The sequence below is a fragment of the Trichomycterus rosablanca genome, chromosome 2 (genome assembly GCF_030014385.1).
Source record: "Trichomycterus rosablanca isolate fTriRos1 chromosome 2, fTriRos1.hap1, whole genome shotgun sequence".
Classification (NCBI taxonomy): domain Eukaryota; kingdom Metazoa; phylum Chordata; class Actinopteri; order Siluriformes; family Trichomycteridae; genus Trichomycterus; species Trichomycterus rosablanca.
In genome coordinates, this window is record NC_085989.1 from 48,962,959 (window position 1) to 48,989,662 (window position 26,704).

General features: G+C 40.0%; 1 protein-coding gene across 1 annotated transcript; it reads right to left on the bottom strand.

Annotated features, from left to right (window-relative positions):
- Positions 1–1,402: 1,402 nt before the first annotated feature.
- LOC134301971 (cytosolic phospholipase A2 gamma-like) lies at positions 1,403–23,013 on the bottom strand. Its single transcript, XM_062986914.1, has 12 exons — positions 22,988–23,013; positions 19,924–20,032; positions 19,025–19,167; positions 18,738–18,933; positions 17,783–17,924; positions 17,405–17,551; positions 14,523–14,600; positions 9,445–9,573; positions 8,230–8,316; positions 6,390–6,547; positions 2,675–2,837; positions 1,403–1,612 (listed from the first exon to the last, which is right to left on the bottom strand). The coding sequence occupies exons 1-12, from the start codon at positions 23,011–23,013 to the stop codon at positions 1,428–1,430; spliced, it is 1,563 nt and encodes a 520-aa protein (XP_062842984.1). The 3' UTR covers positions 1,403–1,427.
- Positions 23,014–26,704: the final 3,691 nt, after the last annotated feature.

Below are 26,704 nucleotides of genomic sequence, written 5' to 3' on the forward strand. Positions count from 1 at the left end.
ACAGAGAGTGCTTCAGTCCCATTAAAACACCTCAGTCATTGGACAAAGGCACCTGAGCAAAGTATTGTGGAATAGGGCCAGAGAGAAGCATCAACAGATGCAAGGTGACTCGACTACGGGCCTCTTCCTGCAAAGCCTTCCTTCATCACCCGACAGGTACACACATCTCAACTGCTCACGGTGAAGTGCTTGTTTTTGTTTTTTTTTAATCTTTTTTTTATTCATTTCCACTATTAATCAATAGGTGTATATAATTACAGGTACCATTTTATAACATGAAACATTAGTACATATTTCATAGCTAATCAGTGAGCACCAGAACAATGCAGAAATAAAACATCAAGTGAGTGACAGTCTTGTTGACGAGGGATCACCAAAGAAAGGCCAGACTGGTTCAAGCTGACAGAAAGGCTACAGTAGGTAAAATAACCTCTCTGTTCAATCCATTTTGGCCATATACATCTGAACACTCTTGTAAACAGTTTCTTGAACAATGAACAGCCGCTTTGTTCAGCGCTAAAACGTAATCAAAGTGTGAATATGAGACGAATCTGCATTAGTGTGGAATAAGCGTCAAATCCAGTCTGAAAGCTTCACATGTATCTGTGTTTATCTGGATTTTCCTCCCTGTTTCACTTTTAAACTTGTGTTACAGCTCGAGGTTCTGAGAAATTGTGAGAATCAGAATCAGCTTCTCCCAGAGTCTAAAACGCTTCTCATTACAAATAAAGCTTAATGTGGTTTGATGTAGTAAAAGAAGGAGACAGAAACACTAAACTTCTCTTCATTATTACTGCTCATTTTAGTACAATAAGCCACGTTAAGGCACTTCTCAAGTAAATGCGCCAGTACTAAGCGTGATACAGTGTTCCAAGATCAAGCATCTCCAACATTAAGAAGCATAAGGAAACAATAAAGAAGTAAGAGTAAAGTGCAGCTTTTTATTGATTTCGAACTGTTTTTAATTGTATTTCAGTGTTTTTATATTATATTTGTGTTATTTTCGGTGTATAAGTGTCAAAAACAACCTCATTATTTTACATTAGACTAAAATATATGCAGTTCCACGAGACCATGGATGCATTAACAGGTTTCCCAAACATCCCTATGGGAAAAAATACCTTAAAACTCAACATCTTTTAAACTCTACGCCGCTCCTAGAACCAATTGACATTGAGTTTCAAGGTAACACTGTCTAAGAAACGCTAATAATAGTGCTAATTAGCTAATAACATGGATAATAATGGCTGTATTCACCACCACATTTGTTACCTATAGTATGTTTTTCATATTTAGATAGATAGATAGATAGATAGATAGATAGATAGATAGATAGATAGATAGATAGATAGATAGATAGATAGATACCTAGTTACCTAGTTTCATTATCCAAAATCACTGATGTTTAGAGCACTGACAGTTTTTACTTATTTTTCCTTTTTGGTCCCTTTGGTTTTCTGCTTCTGCTCGATGATGTTTTTAATTTCTCTCAGTAGTTTCTCTTTGTTGTTTCTGATGTTCAGTTCAGCTTTCTCTATCAGATCTGTGATCATCTCAGCAGTGTAATGCAGCGTCGTGGTGCTGAAATTTCTCCTCCACGCCTCAACTTCTCCTGAAAAACATGTGCAGTGAAATTGATTTATTGATATTTCTACCAACGTCTTCATCCTGTTCAGGGTCACTGTGGGTTGCATGTTTCATATATAAAAACCCTTGAACTTGTCAAGCCCAGTTTTAGGCCCATAGAGGCCAAGCTGATAGGCGGTTCATGCTTGTAATGATAGACTGGGTGAGTAAGCTGGACACAAGTGCTCATATGTGCTGAACATTCATTCAGTGGTTTTACCACCACTTTATCCTAGTCAGGGTCACAGTGGGTCTGATTTACCAGGCGAAGGCCAGGAAACACTCCGAACAGTTTGCCAGTCCATCACCAGTATACAGCATTTCAGAAAGCTGTTTATATAACTTATCCACCTATGATTACTATCCAGCAGCCTGTAGAACCAATTTGAAGATGGGTGTAACAATCTGTAAACCTGCCTTTAACGTTATTTTTTATTAGTTTTAAGTGTGCTGAAGTCAGAATCACAGTGGGTCTGATTTACCAGGCGAAGGGCAGGAAACACTCCAAACAGGTTGCCAGTCCATCACACCAAACACACTTTGTAGTATATCCAGTTAATTTTGTATCTCCAATTCACCTCACTTGTGTGTCTTTGGACTGTGGGAGGAAACCGGAGCTCCAGGAGGAAACCCACACAGACACTGCCACACTGCTTCTGTGTGGAGCTTGCACGTTCTCCCTGTGACTGTGTGGGTTTCCTCCAGGTGCTCCGGGTTTCCTCCCACAGTCCAAAGACACACAAGTGAGGTGAATTGGAGACACTAAATTGTCAAAGTCAACAATTGATTTATCTTGTATAATGAGTAACTACCTGCCATGTCCTGAATGTAACCAAAGTGTATAAAACATGACGTTACAAGCCTAATAAATAAATAAATCTACATGACCCAACAAGTATACAGCATTTCAGAAAGCTGTTTGTATAATTTATCCACCTACGATTACTGTCCAGCAGCCAGTAAAACCAGTTTGATGAAAAAGGGTGTAACAATCTGTAAACCTGCCTTTAATGTTTTTCTTTATTAGTTTTAAGTGTGCTGTAGATACCTGGACAGTTAATGGCGTTGAACAGAGGAATGTGGATCACCGTCGGAGCGTTTTCATTGCCCTTAAACACATAAAAATCCAGTGGTTCTCGATCATGCATGTGAGACACGTCAGGAAAATCAATCTCTGCCTCTTTGCACTTTTCAGCAGCTGCATCCAATGTCTGTAGGACACAAGAAAAAATTACTAAGCTTTGTAGCATGCATAAGACACAACGATAGCTAACAGGTGTAATAAATCAATTACAACCCCAAATCAGAAAAAGTTGGGACAACGTGGAAAATGCAAATAAGAAAAAAACAGTTCTTACAGCAGTTGTAGCCTAGGTGGTTTAGGTACTGGACTAATGTTCAAAAGGTTGCTGGTTGTGTTATTATGGGGGATTTAACCGCATACACAGAAATATCTGTATTGTCATGAATTACCTATATTTAAGTTATGATGGGGGATTTAACCTCATCCCTAAACCATGTTCATAAAACCCTATATTCCCACAGATAATCTGAATTTAAGTTGTGATGGCGGATTTAACCCCATCCCTAAACCATGTTCATGAGACCTTATATTTCCACAGATAATCTGAATTTAAGTTATGATAGGGGATTTAACCCCACGTCTTTCACATCACTGTGGAGCAAGACACACGGCTAGGTTTTCTAAACTGCTCATTTGTGGTTTTGGTACAAGTCAGAACATTGACTAGTATGCTCCAGAACTCTCGTTGTCTTGCTGCGTAACCCCAAGGTCCACATCAGCTACAGCTCATAGACCGATGATCTTCCATTCCTCTCAAAGATTTTATGATAAAATTCATTGTTCCCCAATATGATTGTAAGTCATCAAAGGGTGAAGCAAAGCACCTTTTTATTTCTATTTGTGGGCTATCGGAAATGGAAAATAATGTTTTATAATGATAATATAATTAATGATTGTGAATTATTATTATTATTACAAAACTTTAACAATATTTCCAATTTTTTGTTAATTTAACAACATTACCACAACTACAAAAATAGAAATATAACAAATTATAAGTAAATTATTGGTTCTATGTTCTTCTATGTGCTCCATCTGTTGGTTACATTTTTATTTATTTTGTTTTTGCACCAGTGTATTTCTGCTGTAAAAACTTCGTATTTATGTGATGCCATTTTAATTCTCTTATAAGTATTGGTGCTGGTACAATGGAAAAGCGATACATTGTGGGTAGGGCAGTATGACATAAAATGCTAATTAAACAAAATGCAGTTTATGTACATTTCCTTTTACCTAAATCTAAACACAAGATAAACTAATATAACTAATACAAGCTAAACTATATAGATAAAAGTATTGGGACACTCTTTTTTTTCTTCTCTTTTTCTTCGAATTTTCCCCCCAAGTTTCTCCCCTAATCTAGCTGTAGCCAACTACCCTGCTGACTGAGGAGTTTCGCAACTGACACGCACACCCTCTGACACGTGTGCAGTAGCCGACTGCATCTATTCACCTGCACGAGGCGAGTTCATATGCGGATCGGCCTTGTGCATATAGAGCCACACCCTGATCAGCATTATTTCCTATCAATCAGCCAGCAGAGGTCGGAATTGCACCAGTTATGAGGAACCCTGGTCCAGCTCCCTCCCTGTATGAACAACAGCCAATCATTGTTCATGTGGCCACCCAGTGCAGTCGGATGGCAGAGCTGAGATTCCATACGATGTATTCGAAATCCCAGCTCTAGTGTGCTAGTGTATTTTACCGCTGCGCCACCTGAGTGGCCGAGACACCCCCTCTAATGACTAAATTCATGTGTTTGAGCCACGACGATTGCTAACAGGTGTAATAAATCAATTACATAAAGGAAATGATAGGCTTCTAACTTTGCAGCAACAGTTTAGGGAAGGCCCTTTCCCACTCAACAGCTTCGGAATGAACTGCAACATCAACTGAGGCTTTTTTGACCAGAAATACAAATGCACTTTTAACTAAATTGGCACAAATTCCCACAGACATAGTGCAAAGTCTTGTGAGAAGCCTTTTCTCAGGAGCTGAAAAGATCACATAGAGGTAACGCTATTTTAAAACCATTTGTTTTTTAAATAGGACGTCCAACAAGCTCATGGTCAGGTGTCCAAATATTTTTTTTTTACCATAATGTGTATGAAATGCTTTACTTCTATAAATATATACTCCATCCATGAAAGCTCTAGTCTTTTGGGATGGGTTGAGACTTGCCACTTGGCCAAAAGTGCATGAGAAAATAATCCACCTAGTAATTATTGAGCTATTGCAAGGGTTACATGTATATTACTGTCATAGTATTTACTGCATAATATATGTATTTAAAGATCTCAAAACAAAACACTGCTGAATAGTTGTGACACTCAATCCCTTATGACGGCAGTGCATTAAACACCAACATGATTCTGTGATGGATCACTGCATAGGTTCGGGAGTACTTCACCAAATCAGTGTCAGCATCCATGAATGCATGTTAATGTACTATCAATGAACAGCTTTATTAGAGCATTGTGTAAAAAGAGAAAAAAATAAGTAGAAAAGTAGAAACATGCTCCTGTCCTGACTCTTTTTGAAACATTTTGCGGACTCAAATGTGCTTTATCTTTGTCAGTGTTGCAGAGGGTTTGGCTTCCCCAAAATTACTGGACGCATTACAGTAACATCCTAGACAGGACACCAATCCATCAGGTAGTCTTAGACCCCCATCCCCCAAGACATAGCTAATCATGTCTGTATGTAGACACCCAACCAGCCAGAAGTGCCCTAGTTTACCCCTGCTCCAAAACACGAGCGTGGACTGAGCATACATTTAAAAAATAATATTTAAATAAATTAATAATAAATTATTTATAGGGTAAAAAATTTTTGTGCCATTTTCACAAATACAGATTAAAGTGATTTTACAAATGTATGCTGTCTGTCTGTTTTTAGCATTTCACCTGTTCTATTTTTTGACAGTGCAGGTTGTACAATGGAAATTTGACCCAATAACACTGTTTTCTTTCAACTTTGTTTTCTTTCTACTAGGGATGTAACGATGCACCAGAAGGCAGTTAAAAATCTGTAACTCATGTAAAATGAATCGATATTCACTTTAAACAGCAGAGGGCGCTGGTGCTATTCACCTCGCCTGGTTGACGTCACTACACAGAGTTGTACAGGAATTTCGAGCCACATTTATTTATGTGAGGAGACTTTCTTTATTAGTATTATTCATTTATTTATTTAATGTGGAATTTGTTTTAAAATTTAATTTTGTTTTTTTTTACTACCTCAGAAATAAATGGACTTTCATTATTTAGGTAAATAAAAGATTTTATTTTTTAAGAGAAATAATAAAATAAAACTTAATTTCATTTTGTTTAAAAAAATTGGGAAAAAATCGTATCGTGAATTGTATCGCATTGTGGGTAGATTGTATACATGTTAAATCCCTACTTTCTACAAAACCCTAGCCTAGTGGTTACGGTACTGGTCCAGTTATCAGAAGGTTGCCGGTTCTAGCCTCACCACTATCAGGTTGCCACTGGTGGGCACTTGAGCAAGGCCCCCTCAATTGCTTAGATTGTATACTGTCTCAACTGTAAGTTGCTTTGGATAAAAGCGTCTGCTAAATGCCATAAATGTAGATGTAAAAAAAAACCCCTGAAAACACAGATACCTCTGACAAAATATTATTACTTTTTGATAACTGTGTATGAGTGTGTGCTACCTTAAAATGATTGTCGTCTTCACTGAAGTCGAGGGAAATAATGAGATCAATTTTCCGTTCTTTTCTGAGCACTGAAAAGTATGGTGAGTTGAGTAACAGTCCAGCGTCCTCATATTCTCTCTTTGTTGATTTCAGGACACTGGGGTCAACGTCTTTCACTGATCAGAACAGTTACACATTACATAGAGCATGAGGTTTACACACAACACAAAAGGACACTGTCATGTTGTTTTAGACTCTTGAGCTTTGTTATGTCTGGAGGAAAATGTTTTCAGAATTTTAACAATTACAATAAAGCAGGTCTGTATGAGATCTGTATGTCCCCTGTAACACTCTAGACCAGCATAAATACAGATTTAACTTTACCAGAAATGATACAGCATAACTCAAACACAACATACTTTGTGGAATTAACTGAAATTGGTTACACCCATTACTGAGTAGAAAAACATGTACAGTATGTACACACAAAGTTACATATAAAATGCAAATAATAAAAAAACACAGAGTTTCTTACATTTACTTTGACTTATTTGATTGCAGACAGGAAGAACCTGAGATATTTCATGTTTTATCTGCTCAACTTCATTTTATTTCTTAATAAACATCCATTCCTGCATTTCAGGCCTGCAACACATTCCAAAAGAAGTTGGAATGGGGGCAATTTAAGGCTAGTAATGAGGTAAAAAACTAAAAACAAAAGTACATTAAGATCTTAGAGCAACATGTGCTGCCTTAAAGATGTCGTCTTTTCCAGGGACGTCCAGCATTTTTCAACAAGATGATGCAAAACCACCTGCTGCACACATTACAAAGCCATGGCTGCGGAGGAAGAGGGTACGGGTACTGGACTGGCCTGCCAGCAGTCCTGACCTGTCCCCAATAGACAATGTGTGGAGAATGCTGCATGTACTGTGTGACTGAAAATTTTATATTTTATTAGTTATTTGCATTGAACTCATAAGTTTCTGCTTTCTGAGTTCAATTAGCAGAGGTAGAAGAGACTTTTGGAAGGTTTCTTAGGTCCAGAGATATGTTGACCTTGGCATGGGCTTCTTGCTTTCGTGGGAATGCATGGGTGTCGGGACTGTGTGTGCGGGGGTGCACGTGCGGTTTTGATACTGGTGCATTCTTGTGGAGGTACGCCATGTTTCTAACAAACTGACTTTTTCTGTAGGATGATAAACAAGTTTAGTGTGGAAGGTTGGCCTTGAGCTGGGTCGCTGAGAAGAGTTAGCCTGAAGTGGCAGTAAAGCGGGGTATAAATACTGTGATAGGGCCGACGGTATACACCTTTCTCTCCTGTAAAGGCATGTGTGTGTGTGCATTATGAGATTAGTCCTCAGCTGAGTAATACATTGATTATTTGCTATTATCATTATCCTGGTTGTCTGTGTCAATCTTTAAGGGTTATTTTGAATTCCCACAACAACTGTTGCACATCTTAAGACGTATTTGCAGGAAGAACGGGACAAAATAAAAGCTGAAACACTAAATCACTTGGTCTCCCTGGTGCCAAAACATCTTTTAAGTGGTGAAAAGGAATAGCGACATTACAAAGTGGTAAATGCTTTACCGTCCCAACTTTTTTTGGAATGTGTTGCAGGCCCGAAATGCAGGAATGGATGTTTATTAATGAATTAAATGAAGTTGAGCAGATAAAACATGAAATATCTCAGGTTCATTTTGTCTGACATCACATAAAAGTCAAAGTAAATGTACATTTTTTGCATTTTCCATACTGTCCCAACTTCTTCTGATTTGGGGGTTGTACATACTCTACACATAAGAGTATAATACTATACAAAAGTGCACTTTTCTGTTAAATTGAATTATTTACCTGTCATCTCATCAAGGAAGTTGTATGTTGTTCCCCAGGTCCAACTCAGAGTTAGCTTTAAAGCTTTAGCAACGCCAATTAATACATCTAACAAGAAAAGAGGAACAAAATACACTTACACAGGGCTAAACTGATCTTAGTCATTGTATATTTCTGAGCACAAGTATAAGGTCTATAAAGATGTGGTTTGACTAGTTGTGTGCAAAAGAGCTCCAGTTGCCTACACATACTGTAGCCCTGGTCTCAACCCAACACAACACTTTTTACACTTGGATTACAGGTCAGGACTTCTCCTTTAACATCCGTACCTGACCTCACTGACTCTATTGACTAAATAGGCATCGAGTTCCACAAACACTCCAACGTCTTGTCAGAAGGCTTCCTAGAGAAGTGGATAATATTGAAGCCACAACAGAAAGTGGGAGCAATTGAATATAAATGGTTTTGGAATGGATGTCCAACAAGGTCATGGTCAGCTGTCCCAATACCTTTGGCAGTCAAGTGGACAAGTGTCCCAATGCCATATATACACTGATCAGCCATAAAATTAAAACCACCTCCTTGTTTCTACACTCACTGTCCGTTTTATCAGCTCCACTTACCACATAGAAGCATTTTGTAGTTTTACAATGACTGACTAGTTAATCTGTTTCTCTACATGCTTTGTTAGCTCCCTTTCATGCTGTTCTTCAATGGTCAGGACCCCCACAGGACCCCCACAGAGCAGGTATTATTTAGGTGGTGGATCATTCTCAGCACCGCAGTGACATTGACATGGTGGTGGTGTGTTAGTGTGTGTTGTGCTGGTATGAGTGGATCAGACACAACAACGATGATGCAGTTTTAAACACCTCACTGTCTCTGCTGGACTGAGAATAGTCCACCAATCAAAAATATCCAGTCACAGGGCAGCGTCCTGTGACCACTGATGAAGGTCTAGAAGCCAAACAGCAGCAATAGATGAGCGATCATCTCTGACTTTACATCTACAAGGTGGACCAACTAGTGCTCCATCAGTGCTGCTGTGTCTGATGCACTCATACCAGCACAACACACACTAACACACCACCACCACCACGCAGTGCTGAGAATCATCCACCAGGTATTATGTAAAAGAATGAGGCAACTACTTTTTTAAATGTAATATGACACAGGCGTTAAATACATTTGTGGTCCTTTTTAAAGTAAATATACCAATGATAGTCTTCCACTCACCACATCCCTGGAACCATTGCAGGTAAGAATTGCACACGGGCAGTGTGAACTCCTCTGCTTCTTTTTGTGTGATTAAACCTTCCAGTATACAGATTCCAGGGTAAACACCGGTATCATCAAATTTTTTACCTGTAAGAGACAGATTTTTTTATCAGTTCATTCTTTTTTATTCTTTTTCTCCCTTTTTCTCCCGATTGTAGTGCATAAAATCTTTACCCAATTGCATTATGCTTCCTCTCTACCGATGCTGAGCCCTGCCCCAATTAAGGAGAGCAACCTGACACACACAGAGAGTAGCCGACTGCATCTTTTCACCAGCAGGAGGCGAGTTCATATGCGATCAGCCTTGTGCACTGAGATCCACACCCTGATCAGCATTATTCCTCTACCTTGTGCAGACGCCATCAATCAGCCAGCAGAGGTCATAATTGCAACAGTTATGAGGTCCCTATCCGGCTCCCTACCTGGATGAACAACAGGCCAAACGTTGTTCATATAGCCGCCCAGTCCAGCCAGATGGCAGAGCTGAGATTTGATACAATGTATTAGAAATCCTAGCTCTGGTGTGCTAGTGTATTTTACTACTGCGCCACCTGAGCTGTATCTCCTGTTCAAACAGAATAACATTACAGTGTAAAGTCACCATAAACCCAAAAACGTTAATGCTTCTAAAATGTAAATTTTATTAAGATAGATGGTATTGATACAAATTCAGAGTTTTGGATTTTAATGCTGCAGTTTAACTCGGCACCTGTGATATTGGGTATCAATAAGCTAATATATTTATATATTGGGACAGCTGTAGCCTAGTGGTTAAGGTACAGGACTGCTAATCAGAGGATTGCCGGTTTAAGCCTCACCACTGCCAGGTTGCCACTGTTGGGCCCTTGAGCAAGGCCCTTAATCCTCAATTGCTTAGACTGTATACTGTCACAACTGTAAGTCGCTTTGAATAAAAGCGTCTGCTAAATGCCGTAAATTTAGATGAGAGCAGTCAGCTCCTTCATCAAGTATGTTGACCTGTCCAAAATAATAAAGTGCCTGCTTATAGTTAAATCCTAATGTTAATTTTTAACAAATTAAAATAAAATGGTGGACTTTAGGTAAAACCCTTTCCATTTCAACACATTAGTGATGGCTGTTGAGTTTGTTAAAGGTGCATGTGGTAGCATTTTGTTCAATAATTTCCTTCAGGATAAATAAAGTATCTATCTATCTATCTACAGTGTATCACAAAAGTGAGTACACCCCTCACATTTCTGCAAATATTTCATTATATCTTTTCATGGGACAACACTATAGACATGAAACTTGGATATAACTTAGAGTAGTCAGTGTACAGCTTGTATAGCAGTGTAGATTTACTGTCTTCTGAAAATAACTCAACACACAGCCATTAATGTCTAAATAGCTGGCAACATAAGTGAGTACACCCCACAGTGAACATGTCCAAATTGTGCCCAAATGTGTCGTTGTCCCTCCCTGGTGTCATGTGTCAAGGTCCCAGGTGTAAATGGGGAGCAGGGCTGTTAAATTTGGTGTTTTGGGTACAATTCTCTCATACTGGCCACTGGATATTCAACATGGCACCTCATGGCAAAGAACTCTCTGAGGATGTGAGAAATAGAATTGTTGCTCTCCACAAAGATGGCCTGGGCTATAAGAAGATTGCTAACACCCTGAAACTGAGCTACAGCATGGTGGCCAAGGTCATACAGCGGTTTTCCAGGACAGGTTCCACTCGGAACAGGCTTCGCCAGGGTCGACCAAAGAAGTTGAGTCCACGTGTTCGGCGTCATATCCAGAGGTTGGCTTTAAAAAATAGACACATGAGTGCTGCCAGCATTGCTGCAGAGGTTGAAGACGTGGGAGGTCAGCCTGTCAGTGCTCAGACCATACGCCGCACACTGCATCAACTCGGTCTGCATGGTCGTCATCCCAGAAGGAAGGTGACGCACAAGAAAGCCCGCAAACAGTTTGCTGAAGACAAGCAGTCCAAGAACATGGATTACTGGAATGCCCTGTGGTCTGACGAGACCAAGATAAACTTGTTTGGCTCAGATGGTGTCCAGCATGTGTGGCGGCGCCCTGGTGAGAAGTACCAAGACAACTGTATCTTGCCTACAGTCAAGCATGGTGGTGGTAGCATCATGGTCTTGGGCTGCATGAGTGTTGCTGGCACTGGGGAGCTGCGGTTCATTGAGGGAAACATGAATTCCAACATGTACTGTGACATTCTGAAACAGAGCATGATCCCCTCCATTCGAAAACTGGGCCTCATGGCAGTTTTCCAACAGGATAACGACCCCAAACACAACCTCCAAGATGACAACTGCCTTGCTGAGGAAGCTGAAGGTAAAGGTGATGGACTAAACCCTCGCCACAGGTGAGGATGCACCTGTGGCGCATCCTCAAATGGAAGGTGGAGGAGTTCAAGGTGTCTAACATCCACCAGCTCCGTGATGTCATCATGGAGGAGTGGAAGAGGATTCCAGTAGCAACCTGTGCAGCTCTGGTGAATTCCATGCCCAGGAGGGTTAAGGCAGTGCTGGATAATAATGGTGGTCACACAAAATATTGACACTTTGGGCACAATTTGGACATGTTCACTGTGGGGTGTACTCACTTATGTTGCCAGCCATTTAGACATTAATGGCTGTGTGTTAAGTTATTTTCAGAAGACAGTAAATCTACACTGCTATACAAGTTGTACACTGACTACTCTAAGTTATATCCAAGTTTCATGTCTATAGTGTTGTCCCATGAAAAGATATAATGAAATATTTGCAGAAATGTGAGGGGTGTACTCACTTTTGTGATACACTGTATCTATCTATCTATCTATCTATCTATCTATCTATCTATCTATCTATCTATCTATCTATCTATCTATCTATCTATCTATCTATCTATCTATCTATCTATCTATCTATCTATCTATCTATCATGCCTATTTAAAGGCTGGTTGCTCACACCTGTCCTGCCACACTCTTTTAGTATAGGACCTGCTGGCCCAGTTTCACAAGTGAATCATGCCAAGAACACTCCCTTTCAATAAATGAGCCTCCTTATGTGGATAATGTGCCACTGGCACCAGTTTAAACAATAAAGTAAGAATACAACAGGCAGTAAAAGCTTCCTAAATCCAGAAAAAAAAACAGAGAACCAAGTGGGGAGCTGTAGGCATGGGACCAACAATGCTTCGAGGGCCACTGCAGCCAGAGTACAAAGCACTCCAGTACACCAGGACACCTCCTTCATAAAGACAGCAGGCATGATTACCTGTCTGATGTACCTTCACACCACAAACTTTGTTTTGAATCAAAGCCAAAAATTTTGAATCCAAGAGAAATTGTTTTCATGCAAGGGTGTGTTTATTTAGAACTGCAGCGAGTCCAAAAGACCATTTTGCTGTAACACCTTGGATTTGTTTTATCCATGAATATTGCCTTGCATCAATTTCTTCAGCTCTACATATATTCGTTCTGTTGTACAGCTGAAGTCAATGTTCACACACGCATGTAGGGATATGTATGTCTTGGGACTGTTTTTTTCTGTAACTGAAAAATCTGCCACATGCTGCCTTCGTTGTTCTGAAAAAAACATGTGGTGCAACTTGGACACTTGGATCTTCAGTGATGAACCCAGGGTCATAGGGAGTTTCGGGTCTTAGATCAACAGACACCCTCACCTGGGTATCCCAGTCGGGGTTGATCAGCCCCAGACTTGTGTCCAAGTAGGAAGCTACGCCATGGATCACCCCTTTTGATCCACAGTTACCTTGATGGTATAGGCTCACAGCGGCTCTTTCACCCATTCCTTTTACACTTCTCCATTAGCTCCAGATATTTTGCCTTTTTTCGCTCATATGGTTTTCCCAGGGGACAGTGAGCTCCACTAACACCACCTGCTTAGAAGAGTCTGATGATAAGACCAAATCTGGCCTGAGTGACGTTCTTGCAATGTGTTATGGGAACCTCAACTGGAGGTCGACCTCCAGCTGCCAGTCACGAACTAGGGCTAACATCCCAGTTGATGACCTGGGCTCAGGTTGCCGTCTTTCTCCAGCTTTGACAAAGGCAAAGTTATACCAGTATGGATAGTGTCAGCTACTGCCTTCAACACCTGGTCATGGTGCCACCTGTACATCCCCTCTCCCAGGGCTTTTGGGCAGCAGCTTAAGATGTGCTCCAGGGAGCCTCTTCCCTGGCACAGGGGGCATGCTGGAGAGTTGGACAAACACCAGCAATGCAAGTTGGCTGGGCTTGGGAGAACGTCATACACTGTATCAAACTTGAGTCTAGATGGTTCTGACCCCCAAAGCAGAATTCTTTCAAAAAGAAAGTGTTAAATACAGTGTTAAATAGAACAAAATCATACTTGTTTTATTCACAGGGGTACGGCAAAGTCATCAGCTGTAGTCAATCATAATCACTAAAGAGGTATTAGGAGGTTGTGTTAACAAAGTAAATAATATAATATAACTTTTTATACCGGCATTTACATTGAGTCTTTAAGTATTGTATAATCTTTGTATTTTTAGAAACCCCCCAAAAAACTTATTATATGTTTGAGTAAGATTATTTAATTTGACAAAGTATGTGTTATAATTATTCAATCACAATCAAAAACTGAAAAAAAACCCCTTAACATTACCATTAAATATATGTAAACATTTGACTTCAACTGATTCAACAATGGTATATTGTTAAAATAATCGTAGTAGACATGTTGTTTTGTTTGTTAGAATTTTTAAGAGTAATAAATTAAAGTGTACAGAACCTCTCATTAGTTCTTTTAAGGTTGTGATGTGAACTGAAGAGTCTTCGCCTTTTAACACAGAAAGATTTAAACCCAGAACTTCTAGGAGTATCGCATGACCCTGCTTCCCTTCCAGTCCCGGTGACATGGCTTGTACTTCTTCATCTAGCAGTTATAGAGAAATAAAACATTGATTATAAACAAAGGTCAAAGCTTACATATATGCTTCTGTATGTAAAACCAGATTACTTCAATTGTTGGTAAATACATTTTAATGCAGTTGTAATTAGTAGCTAAAAAAACAGGAAATTACATACATGTAAGTAAATCACGTAGCCAGTCCAGTATCCAGTAGACAATCACCGCCCTCTTAGCCAGTGCACTGCCACATAGACCTTGCAGATATTACAAATGATACAAATGATAAAAAAAAAACCAACCAAAACAACTCACAAGATTTAATCCTGAGAGAACCTGATGTTGAAAAGAGCTTTATTTTTACAGCTGATTTGCAATCACAAGCTTCCAAATTTTGTGTCTCTATAAATATTGTTTGTCCAGGTCAGGTGATTTACAGACACAACTGGCCATGTCTGAGGGAGGGATGGCTGGATGGGGTTATTCCCTAATTGCAGTTTTAACAATGACTCCTACTGTTTCGTCAATGTGCAGGCCAAAGAATAAAGAGAGAAAAGCATGGTCCGCATACATGCTGAGTCTTTCTACGAGAATTTGCCCGTTTACAGAGGCACAGTGGCCTTGTACATGCTGAAAGAGATGTGTACAAAGCTCCTGCAGAGAAAACAGCTCTGTATGTTCTCATATAGATATATGTTTGTTCATTTTATTACTTCTTCTGACAGATATTCATAAACTTGAGAACATCTGTAATAATATAAACTATTTTACAACCTCTTGAAAAAACAGTAGTGAACTCAAGAGTTTGTGATAGTGATCTAATGACAGCAAATCTAGTAGCTGTTAACAATTACAAATTAGATACAACCCAAACCAATACAACAATATAAAAATAGGTTTTGTATTGACCTGACAAGGTTTATAGATGATAACAATTAGAATTATCCTTTAAAACATTTAGGTAAAGTATAACACAAATATATATATACAGTGTATCACAAAAGTGAGTACACCCCTCACATTTCTGCAAATATTTCATTATATCTTTTCATGGGACAACACTATAGACATGAAACTTGGATATAACTTAGAGTAGTCAGTGTACAACTTGTATAGCAGTGTAGATTTACTGTCTTCTGAAAATAACTCAACACACAGCCATTAATGTCTAAATGGCTGGCAACATAAGTGAGTACACCCCACAGTGAACATGTCCAAATTGTGCCCAAAGTGTCAATATTTTGTGTGACCACCATTATTATCCAGCACTGCCTTAACCCTCCTGGGCATGGAATTCACCAAAGCTGCACAGGTTGCTACTGGAATCCTCTTCCACTCCTCCATGATGACATCACGGAGCTGGTGGATGTTAGACACCTTGAACTCCTCCACCTTCCACTTGAGGATGTGCCACAGGTGCTCAATTGGGTTTAGTCCATCACCTTTACCTTCAGCTTCCTCAGCAAGGCAGTTGTCATCTTGGAGGTTGTGTTTGGGGTCGTTATCCTGTTGGAAAACTGCCATGAGGCCCAGTTTTCGAAGGGAGGGGATCATGCTCTGTTTCAGAATGTCACAGTACATGTTGAAATTCATGTTTCCCTCAATGAACTGCAGCTCCCCAGTGCCAGCAACACTCATGCAGCCCAAGACCATGATGCTACCACCACCATGCTTGACTGTAGGCAAGATACAGTTGTCTTGGTACTTCTCACCAGGGCGCCGCCACACATGCTGGACACCATCTGAGCCAAACAAGTTTATCTTGGTCTCGTCAGACCACAGGGCATTCCAGTAATCCATGTTCTTGGACTGCTTGTTTTCAGCAAACTGTTTGCTGGCTTTCTTGTGCGTCAGCTTCCTTCTGGGATGACGACCATGCAGACCGAGTTGATGCAGTGTGCGGCGTATGGTCTGAGCACTGACAGGCTGACCTCCCACATCTTCAACCTCTGCAGCAATGCTGGCAGCACTCATGTGTCTATTTTTTAAAGCCAACCTCTGGATATGACGCCGAACACGTGGACTCGACTTCTTTGGTCGACCCTGGCGAAGCCTGTTCCGAGTGGAACCTGTCCTGGAAAATTGCTGTATGACCTTGGCCACCGTGCTGTAGCTCAGTTTCAGGGTGTTAGCAATCTTCTTATAGCCCAGGCCATCTTTGTGGAGAGTAACAATTCTATTTCTTACATCCTCAGAGAGTTCTTTGCCATGAGGTGCCATGTTGAATATCCAGTGGCCAGTATGAGAGAATTGTACCCAAAACACCAAATTTAACAGCCCTGCTCCCCATTTACACCTGGGACCTTGACACATGACACCAGGGAGGGACAACGACACATTTGGGCACAATTTGGACATGTTCACTGTGGGGTGTACTCACTTATGTTGCCAGCCATTTAGACATTAATGGCTGTGTGTTGAGTTATTTTCAGAAGACAGTAAATCTACACTGCTATACAAGTTGTACACTGACTACTCTAAGTTATATCCAAGTTTCATGTCTATAGTGTTGTCCCATGAAAAGATATAATGAAATATTTGCAAAAATGTGAGGGGTGTACTCACTTTTGTGATACACTGTATATGTGTTTTCTTCCATTTTCTACCAATTTATCGTTGTCAATTTTTGTTCCGCTGCTGGGGGATCCCCCATTTTTTGCAGTTGAAGAGGGAAGTCTTCTATCTCACGCGCAGTCCTTAACAGAACCCATGCACTCTGCACAGGTGTCTCTATCCGCCAATCAGGGTCCTTACATAGTTGAAGACCCCACCCACATATTCTGGTCTGGTCATCCCTCCCTGCAGGCACTGCCAGGTATACCCGCTAGATGGCGCCCAGCCGACCAGTGGCAAAGCCGTGTTCAAACTAAGAAGTTCAGACTCTCTGTGCTGGTGTGCTAGGGGAATATTCCGCTGCACCACCTGGGTGCCTAGTTGTTTTTCAAGTTGTATTTTACTTTGTAATTGGCATTTTTATTTATTGGCAATGGAAATGTTTTAATTGCATTAAATTTACAAATATTGTTCCAATTTATAAAATAATTCTTTTTGAAAGTTTTACCTTGTAGGTACAGCATGTCAATACTGGGACAGGACTTTTCTTCATGTCTTTTTCCTTTATTAAATTCACTTCCAAACCAAGATGAGTCCACAAACGCCCCAGTGAGGGAATAACCTGCTTCATGAGGAGTGATTTCAAACCAAACATCTGTAAAAAAACAAAATCAAACATTTTAAACCTATACAGTCAATACAGACATATGCACACACTCATCAGTTTATAATTGATGTGTTGGCCAGCTAACTAGTTTTATTTAGTTAGCTAGGTTAAATATTCCACATTTGAAAAGGTGGCAATTAAATAAGTACATTAATGTGCCAGAGTAGGTGTTTAATAAGTGTAGAGCGTTTATTTTATTATACACATATTATACAATACCTTTATGGAGTTTTTGGTTTTTGCACTGTTTATCAATCACAGTGTAGATGGGATATGGGTCTTCACTGTGATCGTCACTGTACTCTTTGCCGTCATCTTCACTGTCCTCATCCTTCTGCTCATTAAGAACTTGCTCATCAAGCTGTAGAGAAAAATACACAAAGCTGTTTGTTGTGCTGACACCAACATAAAGTGTTTACGTAGAACATGGGTTCTCAACATTTTTGGTCCGTGACTGCATGTTAAAACTTTGCAACCCTACAAAACACACTCCTATCTTTATTGCTATCTAAGATACAATGTACATAAGAAAGATTTGGAAAGAATTATCAAAGGTCTGTGGATTCATGTTACAGTCACCTGAATTTCGTCAAATACAAGGGAATTGGAAAGATTATCTACTGTACTCACAGCTGTATAGAAGGGAGTGTCCACTACTAAAGCTGATTGTTCAAGTTGTTACACCAAAATAGCCTTTATGGAAAAGCTATTTCAATTAATTATAGGCAGTATGCAGAGTGTAACTACAAGGCACAGCCAGCCAACACAATTACTGTTAAATGTTGATAGTAGCATCAGGTTATGAGCACATTTTCACTGTAGCAGCATGTTTTTCTTTCCCCTAAACTAGAAAGTTCATTAAGAACATTGGACATAGAGGTTAGTCTAACTCAATCCAACATTTGTATCAAGAATTTTAACGTGTTGAACACCTCCTTTCTCTGTCTAACATGCAGAACTCTAAGGAGTTGCTTTATCACATGTTTAAAATAAATGTAGACTTGTGTAAAAAGCCTGCTGGTTTATCTCACTCTTTACTGAGATATGAAAAATGAATGAGAAATGAATATCTACTTTAATAATTAAAGTGAAGTTTCAGGTTGTGGCTATCATTTATGTAATAAATAAGGGCTAAAAACAGCATTTTAAATGCTCTTACAAACTACTTACTTACCTCTTTCACTATTCCTGATAGAAACACAGCCCAGACATGTGTGAGACTAAAGTTGTCATACTTAGAGTATTGCACCAACTTGTTTATTTTCTCCATAATTGTAACTTCACCATTAACAAGCCTTTCCACTATGCCATCTGTAACAGCTTGCAGTTGGGTGGACCAGTCTGGTTCTTTGTATAATGATGCCATGCACCTTAAGGGCAAAGAAAATAGAGAAGATCTGTAGTTAATCAGGAGTCAACTTAAATGTTAAGTTTTTAATTCCTGTTCATTCATATCAGTACCAGGTAGATCCGGAGACTCCACTCAGGTACATAATGCAGTCTAGTAATCCCTCTTTATCCAGCTGGCACAGTGATCCCAGTAGTGCCACCATGGCTCTCAGACCTCCCCCAGAACCAAGTACAGCGATGTTTGGCACCACATCCTGCAATCAAACATCGTGATCATTGCACATGTATTAAACACAGCACATACTCTATCATTTACACTGATAACATTTAGATTCTTTCATCGAAGTGTCTTAAACAAAGGGCCATACTGCAACTTGACATTGGTGGGGCTTAAAACAGCGACCTTCAAATGAATAGTTTAGTACTATTAGAATTAATTATCATTAAAATATTACCATAATAATTAATCATTCTAATAATTAATTACCTATAATGCAGATTGGGTAAGACAGCACTGGTAAAGATTTAAGCCATTTCTTTTTACATCCTGTTCAGAACAGGATTAAAACAGTAAAACAGTACAATGAACTAAACTGCATGATCAGATATACTGTACATTTTCTAATACCTTCAGCACATTTTGAAAAAAATTGGGGCAGCAGTATTATAAAACTGGGAAGGTGAGTCTTAGTGCGCATCATCCAGGTAAGTGATCTTCTTTAAGATTATTTATCTACTGGATTGCTGATCTGTTTCTCTGTTTTGAGGAAATATTATGTTGAAATTGTTGAGTACTGTTCAGAATACGTAGAGATTGGAAGTTCCAAAGCTACTAATCTGATTACTCTGTTTCCATTTATAAGGATCCTTGTTTATTTTAGGAACTAATTTTTAAAACCTCTGAAAAACGTGACTATATTATTATTATTTTTTAAAACAAAGTATACTAAACCTGAAATTGCCCTTTGTACTGTATATTTTAGTATATTATTATTAATAAACTGTTTTACCTCAGTGCAGGATATGTCATGTAGTTTTAAGCAGTGTACAACAGTTTCTCTTCTCGATGTTACATGATCTGTTTCACCACTATTCAGAGAGTGTCCAGCTGTCACCTCTCTAAAATAAAATGTAATACATCTTTGATTATTACTTTAATGGAAAAAAGTTATTGCTGGGAGATCAGTTTAATATCATATAATGAGGTACACACACACACACACACACACACACACATACAGTGGCACCTTCAAACTCATTGTCAGTTGGTTCTGGGAGTGGTGTTCAGTTTAAAAGTTGTTGAGTTTTAAGGTATTTTTCCTAAAAGGATGTATGGAAAACCTGTTAATGTGTTCCATGGTCCCACGGAACTGCATATGTTTTATGTTAATGTAAAATAATGAGGTTGTTTTTGACCCTTATACACTGAAAATAACACAAATATAATATAAAAACACTGAAATACAATTAAAAACGGTTAAAAATCAATAAAAAACAATAAAACATGCACTTTATCGTAACTACTTTATTGTTTTCTTATGCTTCTTAATTAGTGGAGAGAACTAATGAGCAGTAACAATTAAGAGAAGTTTAGTGTTTCTATGTCGTTCTTTTAATACATTAAACCACGTTAAGCTTTATTTAACGATGAGTGTTTTAGACTCTCTAAAAAGCTGATTCTCAGCGTTTCTCAGAAGCTCGAGATGTAACACAAGTTTAAAAGTGAAACAGTGGGGAAAATGCAGATAAACACAGATACATGTGGAGCTTTTAGACTGGATCTGACCGTTATTCAACACTATTCAAGATTCGTCTCATATTCACACTTTGATGACGTTTTACCGCTCAAGTCGAGCACTGAACAAAGCAGCAGTCGCACTCACATTGAGTTTAAAGGAAACATTGAGTTTGGAGGTACAAAATTCTTGATAAAGGGTTTTAAGTTTCAAAGATTTTGAGTTTAGGGGATTAGTTACAAGGTACCATCTGTATATGTATATATGTAATATCATATATGTCTCATTGATATTAAACTGATCTCCCAGCAAGTTGTGATGTTTTAAACTGAAATCTTTTAGGTGGAGCAATAAAATAAAACACAATATTGCCTTTGCATTACTATACATACCCTTAAACTAACACTTTCTTGAAACACCTTTTAATTTTATGACACCATTTACTTTTTTGTCAACATTCAGTCTTGCTCTTGCAATTGGCATACTCTGTACACAGCCCTCTTCAGGTCACCCCACAGACTTATGATTGGATTCAAGTCTCTGGTCTTCAGGACTCAGGGCTCTGGCTGGATCGTTTCAAAACGTTGACCCAGTAATGAAGCCATCCTTTTGTTGGTGAGGAAGATGTGGATCTTTGGGTTGTTGTCATGCTTTTTGGCAGAGGCCTGGAGGTTTTGTGCCAATATTGATATCTGAAACGGTTCATAATTCCCTTCACCTTGACTAAGGGATCAGTTTCAATCCTCTTCCAAAAAACAAACAAACAAACAAACATAAAACCCCAGCTACAAAGCATAATGCTGCCACCCTCACACGTCACTGTTGGTATAGTGTTTTTTTTTTTTTTTGGTGATGTACAGTGTTGGTTTTGTGCCAAACGTACCTTTTGGAATTATGGCCAAAAAGTTCAACCTTGGTTCAGTCAGATAATAACATTTTCCACATACGTTTGACAGATTTGACCGTCAACAAGTACCAAAAAGTAATAAAAGGGCAAAAAAGTAATAAAAAAAGTAATAATAATAATAAAAATACTAATAACAGTTGTCATAGTAGTAAAATTATTCAAAGTAAATATGATTATATTAATAATACAATTGCACAAATGAAGGCAAAATCAAATTCAAAAGTAACAGTAATGATAGTTTATACACTTGTGATATTGGTTTTCGTTTCATTACTAGAACGCCACATTAAAACAAGATTTACAAAAAAGTGTCATGTCATGTTTACTGTGTCATCTAATTCTTTAATTTACAACCCAAAATCAGAAAAAGTATGGAAAATGTAAATAAAATATAAACACAGAGTTTATTACATTTACTTTGACTTTTATTTGATTGCAGACAGTTGCAGTGAACCTGAGATATTCATGTTTTATCTGCTCAACTTTATTTTATTTATTAATAAACATCCATTCCTGCATTTCAGACCTGCAACATAGGCAATTTAGGGCTGGAATTGAGGTATAAAATATAAATAATAATGTGATTTCAAACAGGCGATGTCAACAGGTGATTGTAATCAGATGAAAAGGACCATCCAGACTGTTATCAGCAACAAGTCCAAAAGCCAGAGTCTGTCATGGTATGCGGGTGTGTCAGTTCATTTACACTTCTGTGATGCAGCATTAATACAGAAAAGTACATTGAGATCTTAGAGCAACATGTGCTGCCTTCATGATGTCGTCTTTCCCAGGAACATCCAGCATTTTTCAACAAGAAGATGCAAAACCACCTGCTGCACACATTACAAAGGCGTGGCTGAGGAAGAAGAGGGTACGGGTACTGGACTGGCCTGCCAGCATTCCTGACCTGTCCCCCAATAGATAATCTGTGGAGAATTTTGAAAGGAAAAATGCGACGATGACGACGACCCCGTACTGTTGTACATCTTAAGACGTGTTTGAAGAAAGAACGAGACAAAATAAAAGCTGAAACACTAAATCACTTGGTCTCCTCAGGGCCAAAATGTCTTTTAAGTGTGGTGAAAGGAATGGCAACATTACAAAGAGGTAAATGCTTTACTGTCCCAACTATTTTTGGAATGTGTTGCAGGCCTGAAATGCAGGAATGGATGTTTGTTAATAAATGAAATGAAGTTGAACAGATAAAACATGAAATATCTTAGGTTCATTATGTCTGCAATCAAATAAAAGTCAAAGTAAGAAACTGTGTTTTTATTTTATTTGCATTTTCCCTACTGTCCCAACTTTTTTTCTGATTTGGGGTTGTACAAAACTCTTTATAAATATGTTAAAAGTTTATCATAATTACCTAAACATTTGTACATTTTCACAATTTGTCTGTTAAACGTATACATTAGCTACAATTTTTACCTTTCATGACTCTCTGACAGTCCCATCTACAAAACATTAAGAGAACATTTACGTTTAGTAAAAAAAAATGCTAATTCTGCAATACTAGCATTAGCATTGCATAGCAGCAGCAGAAAATCTAATTTGCTTTCATTGCATCATAAAATATCTGATCAAGCAGTAAAAGTACAGTACATACCTTTACATGCAGGTACAGACGTCCACAGTGAAATGGTAAAAATAAATGATGAATTTGTAACAAGGCTGAGTTTGTGTTTAAAGGTGTGTGAGATTAAAAGAAGTTTAATAGAGACAAGACGCTACAGCAGGAGAACAGAGCAGCAGGTTTCCCATGAGTAACAAGTAACAACAAAAACAACAATACATGTCATCTGTTCTAGGTGTGTGTATGTGTGTGTGTGTCTGTGTGTGTGAAGAATTTGTGCAAGGGTGGGAACAGCAAGCTGTAGCAAACAAATGAGAGAATGGCAATTTACACAAAAATAATAATAATAATAAAAATAAAACTATTTGTTTTTACCATCACAAGCAGTTCAGTTTAGGTCAAAAGTTTACATACACTGGTAAAAGGACAGGTACTGTATATTATGCAATTTTGGACTTTCAGTGATTTCTACTGGTTGTTACACATATCTGTTACAAAACACTTTTATGAATACAAACACTTTATGTTCATTTTAGGTTTTCTAAAAAAAAAGCATACATACAAACAACACACATAATATTGGGTTTTACAGAGAGAGTATATACACCTCTTGACTTGACGTGCTATTGGTTTTCTTTGAATGGACGGAGTTGCCCTATTTACCTACCCTTCTATACTTAACCATAATGATAAGGTAAATTATAGGTTTTAGTTGTTTTTTTAAAAATTATGTTTAAAAATGTAAACATCTAATTTAGACCCATTGCTGTTGCAGTCCATACTTTGGTCAGGTACATTCTGTTTGCTTTAATTATCCTAGAGATGTGACTCAACATCAGCAGCTTAAATTGGATGGACATTGTTTTCAAAGACACAAATCAACCGTCCCTTCAATACCAATCACCCCTACCGATTACAGCACTTACCTTAAGGCAAGATGACTTTATAGGAGTTGAAGATCTGCGTTAGTGGTTGATCTTGCATCTTCTAGGTCTGTGGGCTTGTTTGAGACGAGTAAGAAACTCACACTAAGTCAGGAGTCTTTTATCGCATCTGAGAGGCAATCTCTCATTCACTTTATTTTCTCAAGTAATATAATAAACAGTTACAAATAAAACATGGATTACAATAATTTTTGAAAATAAAACTTAAACTCTCCTCTGAGAATTCTACTCTATTACACACTCTATTGCTAAGAAATAGGCAAACAATATATTTGTCCCTATAAACAATATATCTCAAGCAATGAACCTACAATGGTCAATAATTCTATGCTCTAAGTCGGTTGGTAGCTGAATTAAGCGGGAGCCGATCTAGACGGGCCTCGGGACAGCGGTTTCAGGACGCCTGGTCGGGGGAGTGCGAGGTGAGCTTCGATGGGCTCAAAAATAAGCTCGTTGCTGCGCCAGTACTGGCGTATGCGGACTTCGGCCGGCCATTCATCCTGGAAGTAGACGCAAGCTATAGTGGCTTAGGTGCGGTACTTTCTCAGGAGGTGGATGGAAAGGTTCGGCCTGTGGCGTACGCCAGTAGGACCTTGAGGCCGACGGAGCGAAACATGAGCAATTATAGCTCGATGAAACTTGAGTTTCTCGCCCTAAAGTGGGCGATTATAGAGAAATTCCGGGAGTATCTACTGGGGCAGAAGTGCTTAGTTTATACAGATAATAACCCGTTGAGCCATCTCGCCTCTGCGAAGCTAGGGGCCGTAGAACATCGATGGGCTGCGCAGTTAGCCTCGTTCGATTTTGAGCTTAAATATCGATCCGGAAAGTCTAACCGTAATGCCGACGCGCTTTCGCGGCAATACCAACCTGATGGAGAGGGGGCAGGTGATCTGGTCTCAGGGACTGCGGTCCCCAGGTTGCTGCAACAGGTAGCAGCTTGTGGAGACCGCATTATAGCTTCCCAGTTGGTGGTCTCGGTATTGCCATCTCATGCTTCTCCAGATTTGTGTGCTTTACAGGCGAGTGACCCTATTATTCAGTCGGTTCTGGTCTTCTGGAAGGATCGTAGGCGGCCAACTCGTGAAGAACGGGAAGCCCTTTCGCCTTTGGCTCTCGTCCTGTTGCGCCAGTGGGATCGGTTAGTTGAGAATGAAGGGGTGCTTTATCGACGTGTTCTGCACCCCAGTGGTCGCGAGGAGTGCCGTCAGTTGCTTCTGCCAGCTGTTTTGCGGTCAGAGGTCCTGCGACAACTCCATCAACAGCATGGCCACCAAGGGGTTAATCGGACCCTCGAGTTGGTCCGGCAGCGGTGTTACTGGCCACTCCTCACACCACGCCAGTGGTGTGAGGAGTGCCCTAGATGCCAGGTGGCTAAGGAGACGGCTCCGCCAGCCTCCACGTTTATGGGCCATTTGTTGGCATCTCGGCCTAACAAAACAGTCGCCGTTGATTTTACAGTCCTGGAGCCTACGACGGGTGGGGTGGAGAACGTTTTGGTAATTACCGACGTCTTTAGTAAGTACTCCATTGCAGTTCCAACACGGGATCAGCGGGCCCCGACCGTGGCCCAGGTCTTGATCACGGAGTGGTTCTATAGGTTTGGGATCCCTAGTCGGCTTCATTCTGACCAGGGGCGCTGTTTCGAGGGCATATTAATCCAACAATTGTGCAGTATGTACGGGATCCAGAAGTCGCGAACAACCCCGTACCACCCGGCTGGGAACGGGCAATGCGAACGGTTCAACCGTACGTTGCACAATTTGCTGCGCACCCTGCCGGTCTCTCGTAAGCGCGACTGGGCTACTTGTTTGCCACACGTACTATTCTGCTATAACACCACTCCGCATCAGTCCACAGGAGAATCGCCACACTTCCTAATGTTTGGACAGGAGCCGCAACTGCCAGTGGACTTTCTGTTGGGCCGAATTCGGCCGTCGGCTCAGGGAGGAGTGTGTGATTGGATACAGGAACATCAGACCCGGCTTCAAGTGGCATTTGAGGGAGCTAGGGAACGTCTGGTAGCGGCGGCGGAATACCGCAAAGGCAAGCATGATGTACGGGTGCGGAGCCCTGCTTTAAAAGTAGGACAGTCGGTGTACGTTCGTGACCTTAGCGTGCGGGGTCGAAATAAAATCCAAGACCGGTGGAGCTCTTTGGTATACACGGTTGTGCGTGCTCCTTTGGAAGCTGGGGCCGTGTATACCATTGCCCCTGTCGGTGATCCGACGAAACTGAAGCACGTGCATCGCAGTATGCTGAAAGAACTGGTGGGGCCTCAGGCCCCTGATAATCATTTGGGGTTGACCCACCCTGGAGAATCAATTCCCACTGGGTTAGGGGAGCTGTCTAGTGAGGAAGATGTTCTTCTTGGGGAGCAGGCAGGTAACATCGGCCCATACGTTCCAGCTGGGCCTTATGCCCCCCAAGGTTATGCTCCAGGGGGAGGTGAGGGGTTGGGTTGGAACCGTCAGGATGCCCCTTTTAGTAGTTCAGCTGCGGGCCCGTCGGCCATTGGGCCGCCAGGTCGCAGCCCTTGCCGGGGTGAGCAATTGCCACGTCGTACCACCCGGGCCACTGCGGGGCAACATTCCAACCCGTACCGGCTGCCTGGCGGGGCGATTCCAA

Excerpts from the sequence above, each read along its gene's own strand:
- LOC134301971 (XM_062986914.1), bottom strand. The coding sequence starts at position 23,013 with ATGGGACTGTCAGAGAGTCATGAAAG. Across the intron at positions 19,168-19,923 it reads ATGACATATCCTGCACTGAG|GATGTGGTGCCAAACATCGC; the intron begins GTAAAACAGTTT and ends GTTTGATTGCAG. Across the intron at positions 17,925-18,737 it reads TATCAGGAATAGTGAAAGAG|CTTGATGAGCAAGTTCTTAA; the intron begins GTAAGTAAGTAG and ends TTTTCTCTACAG.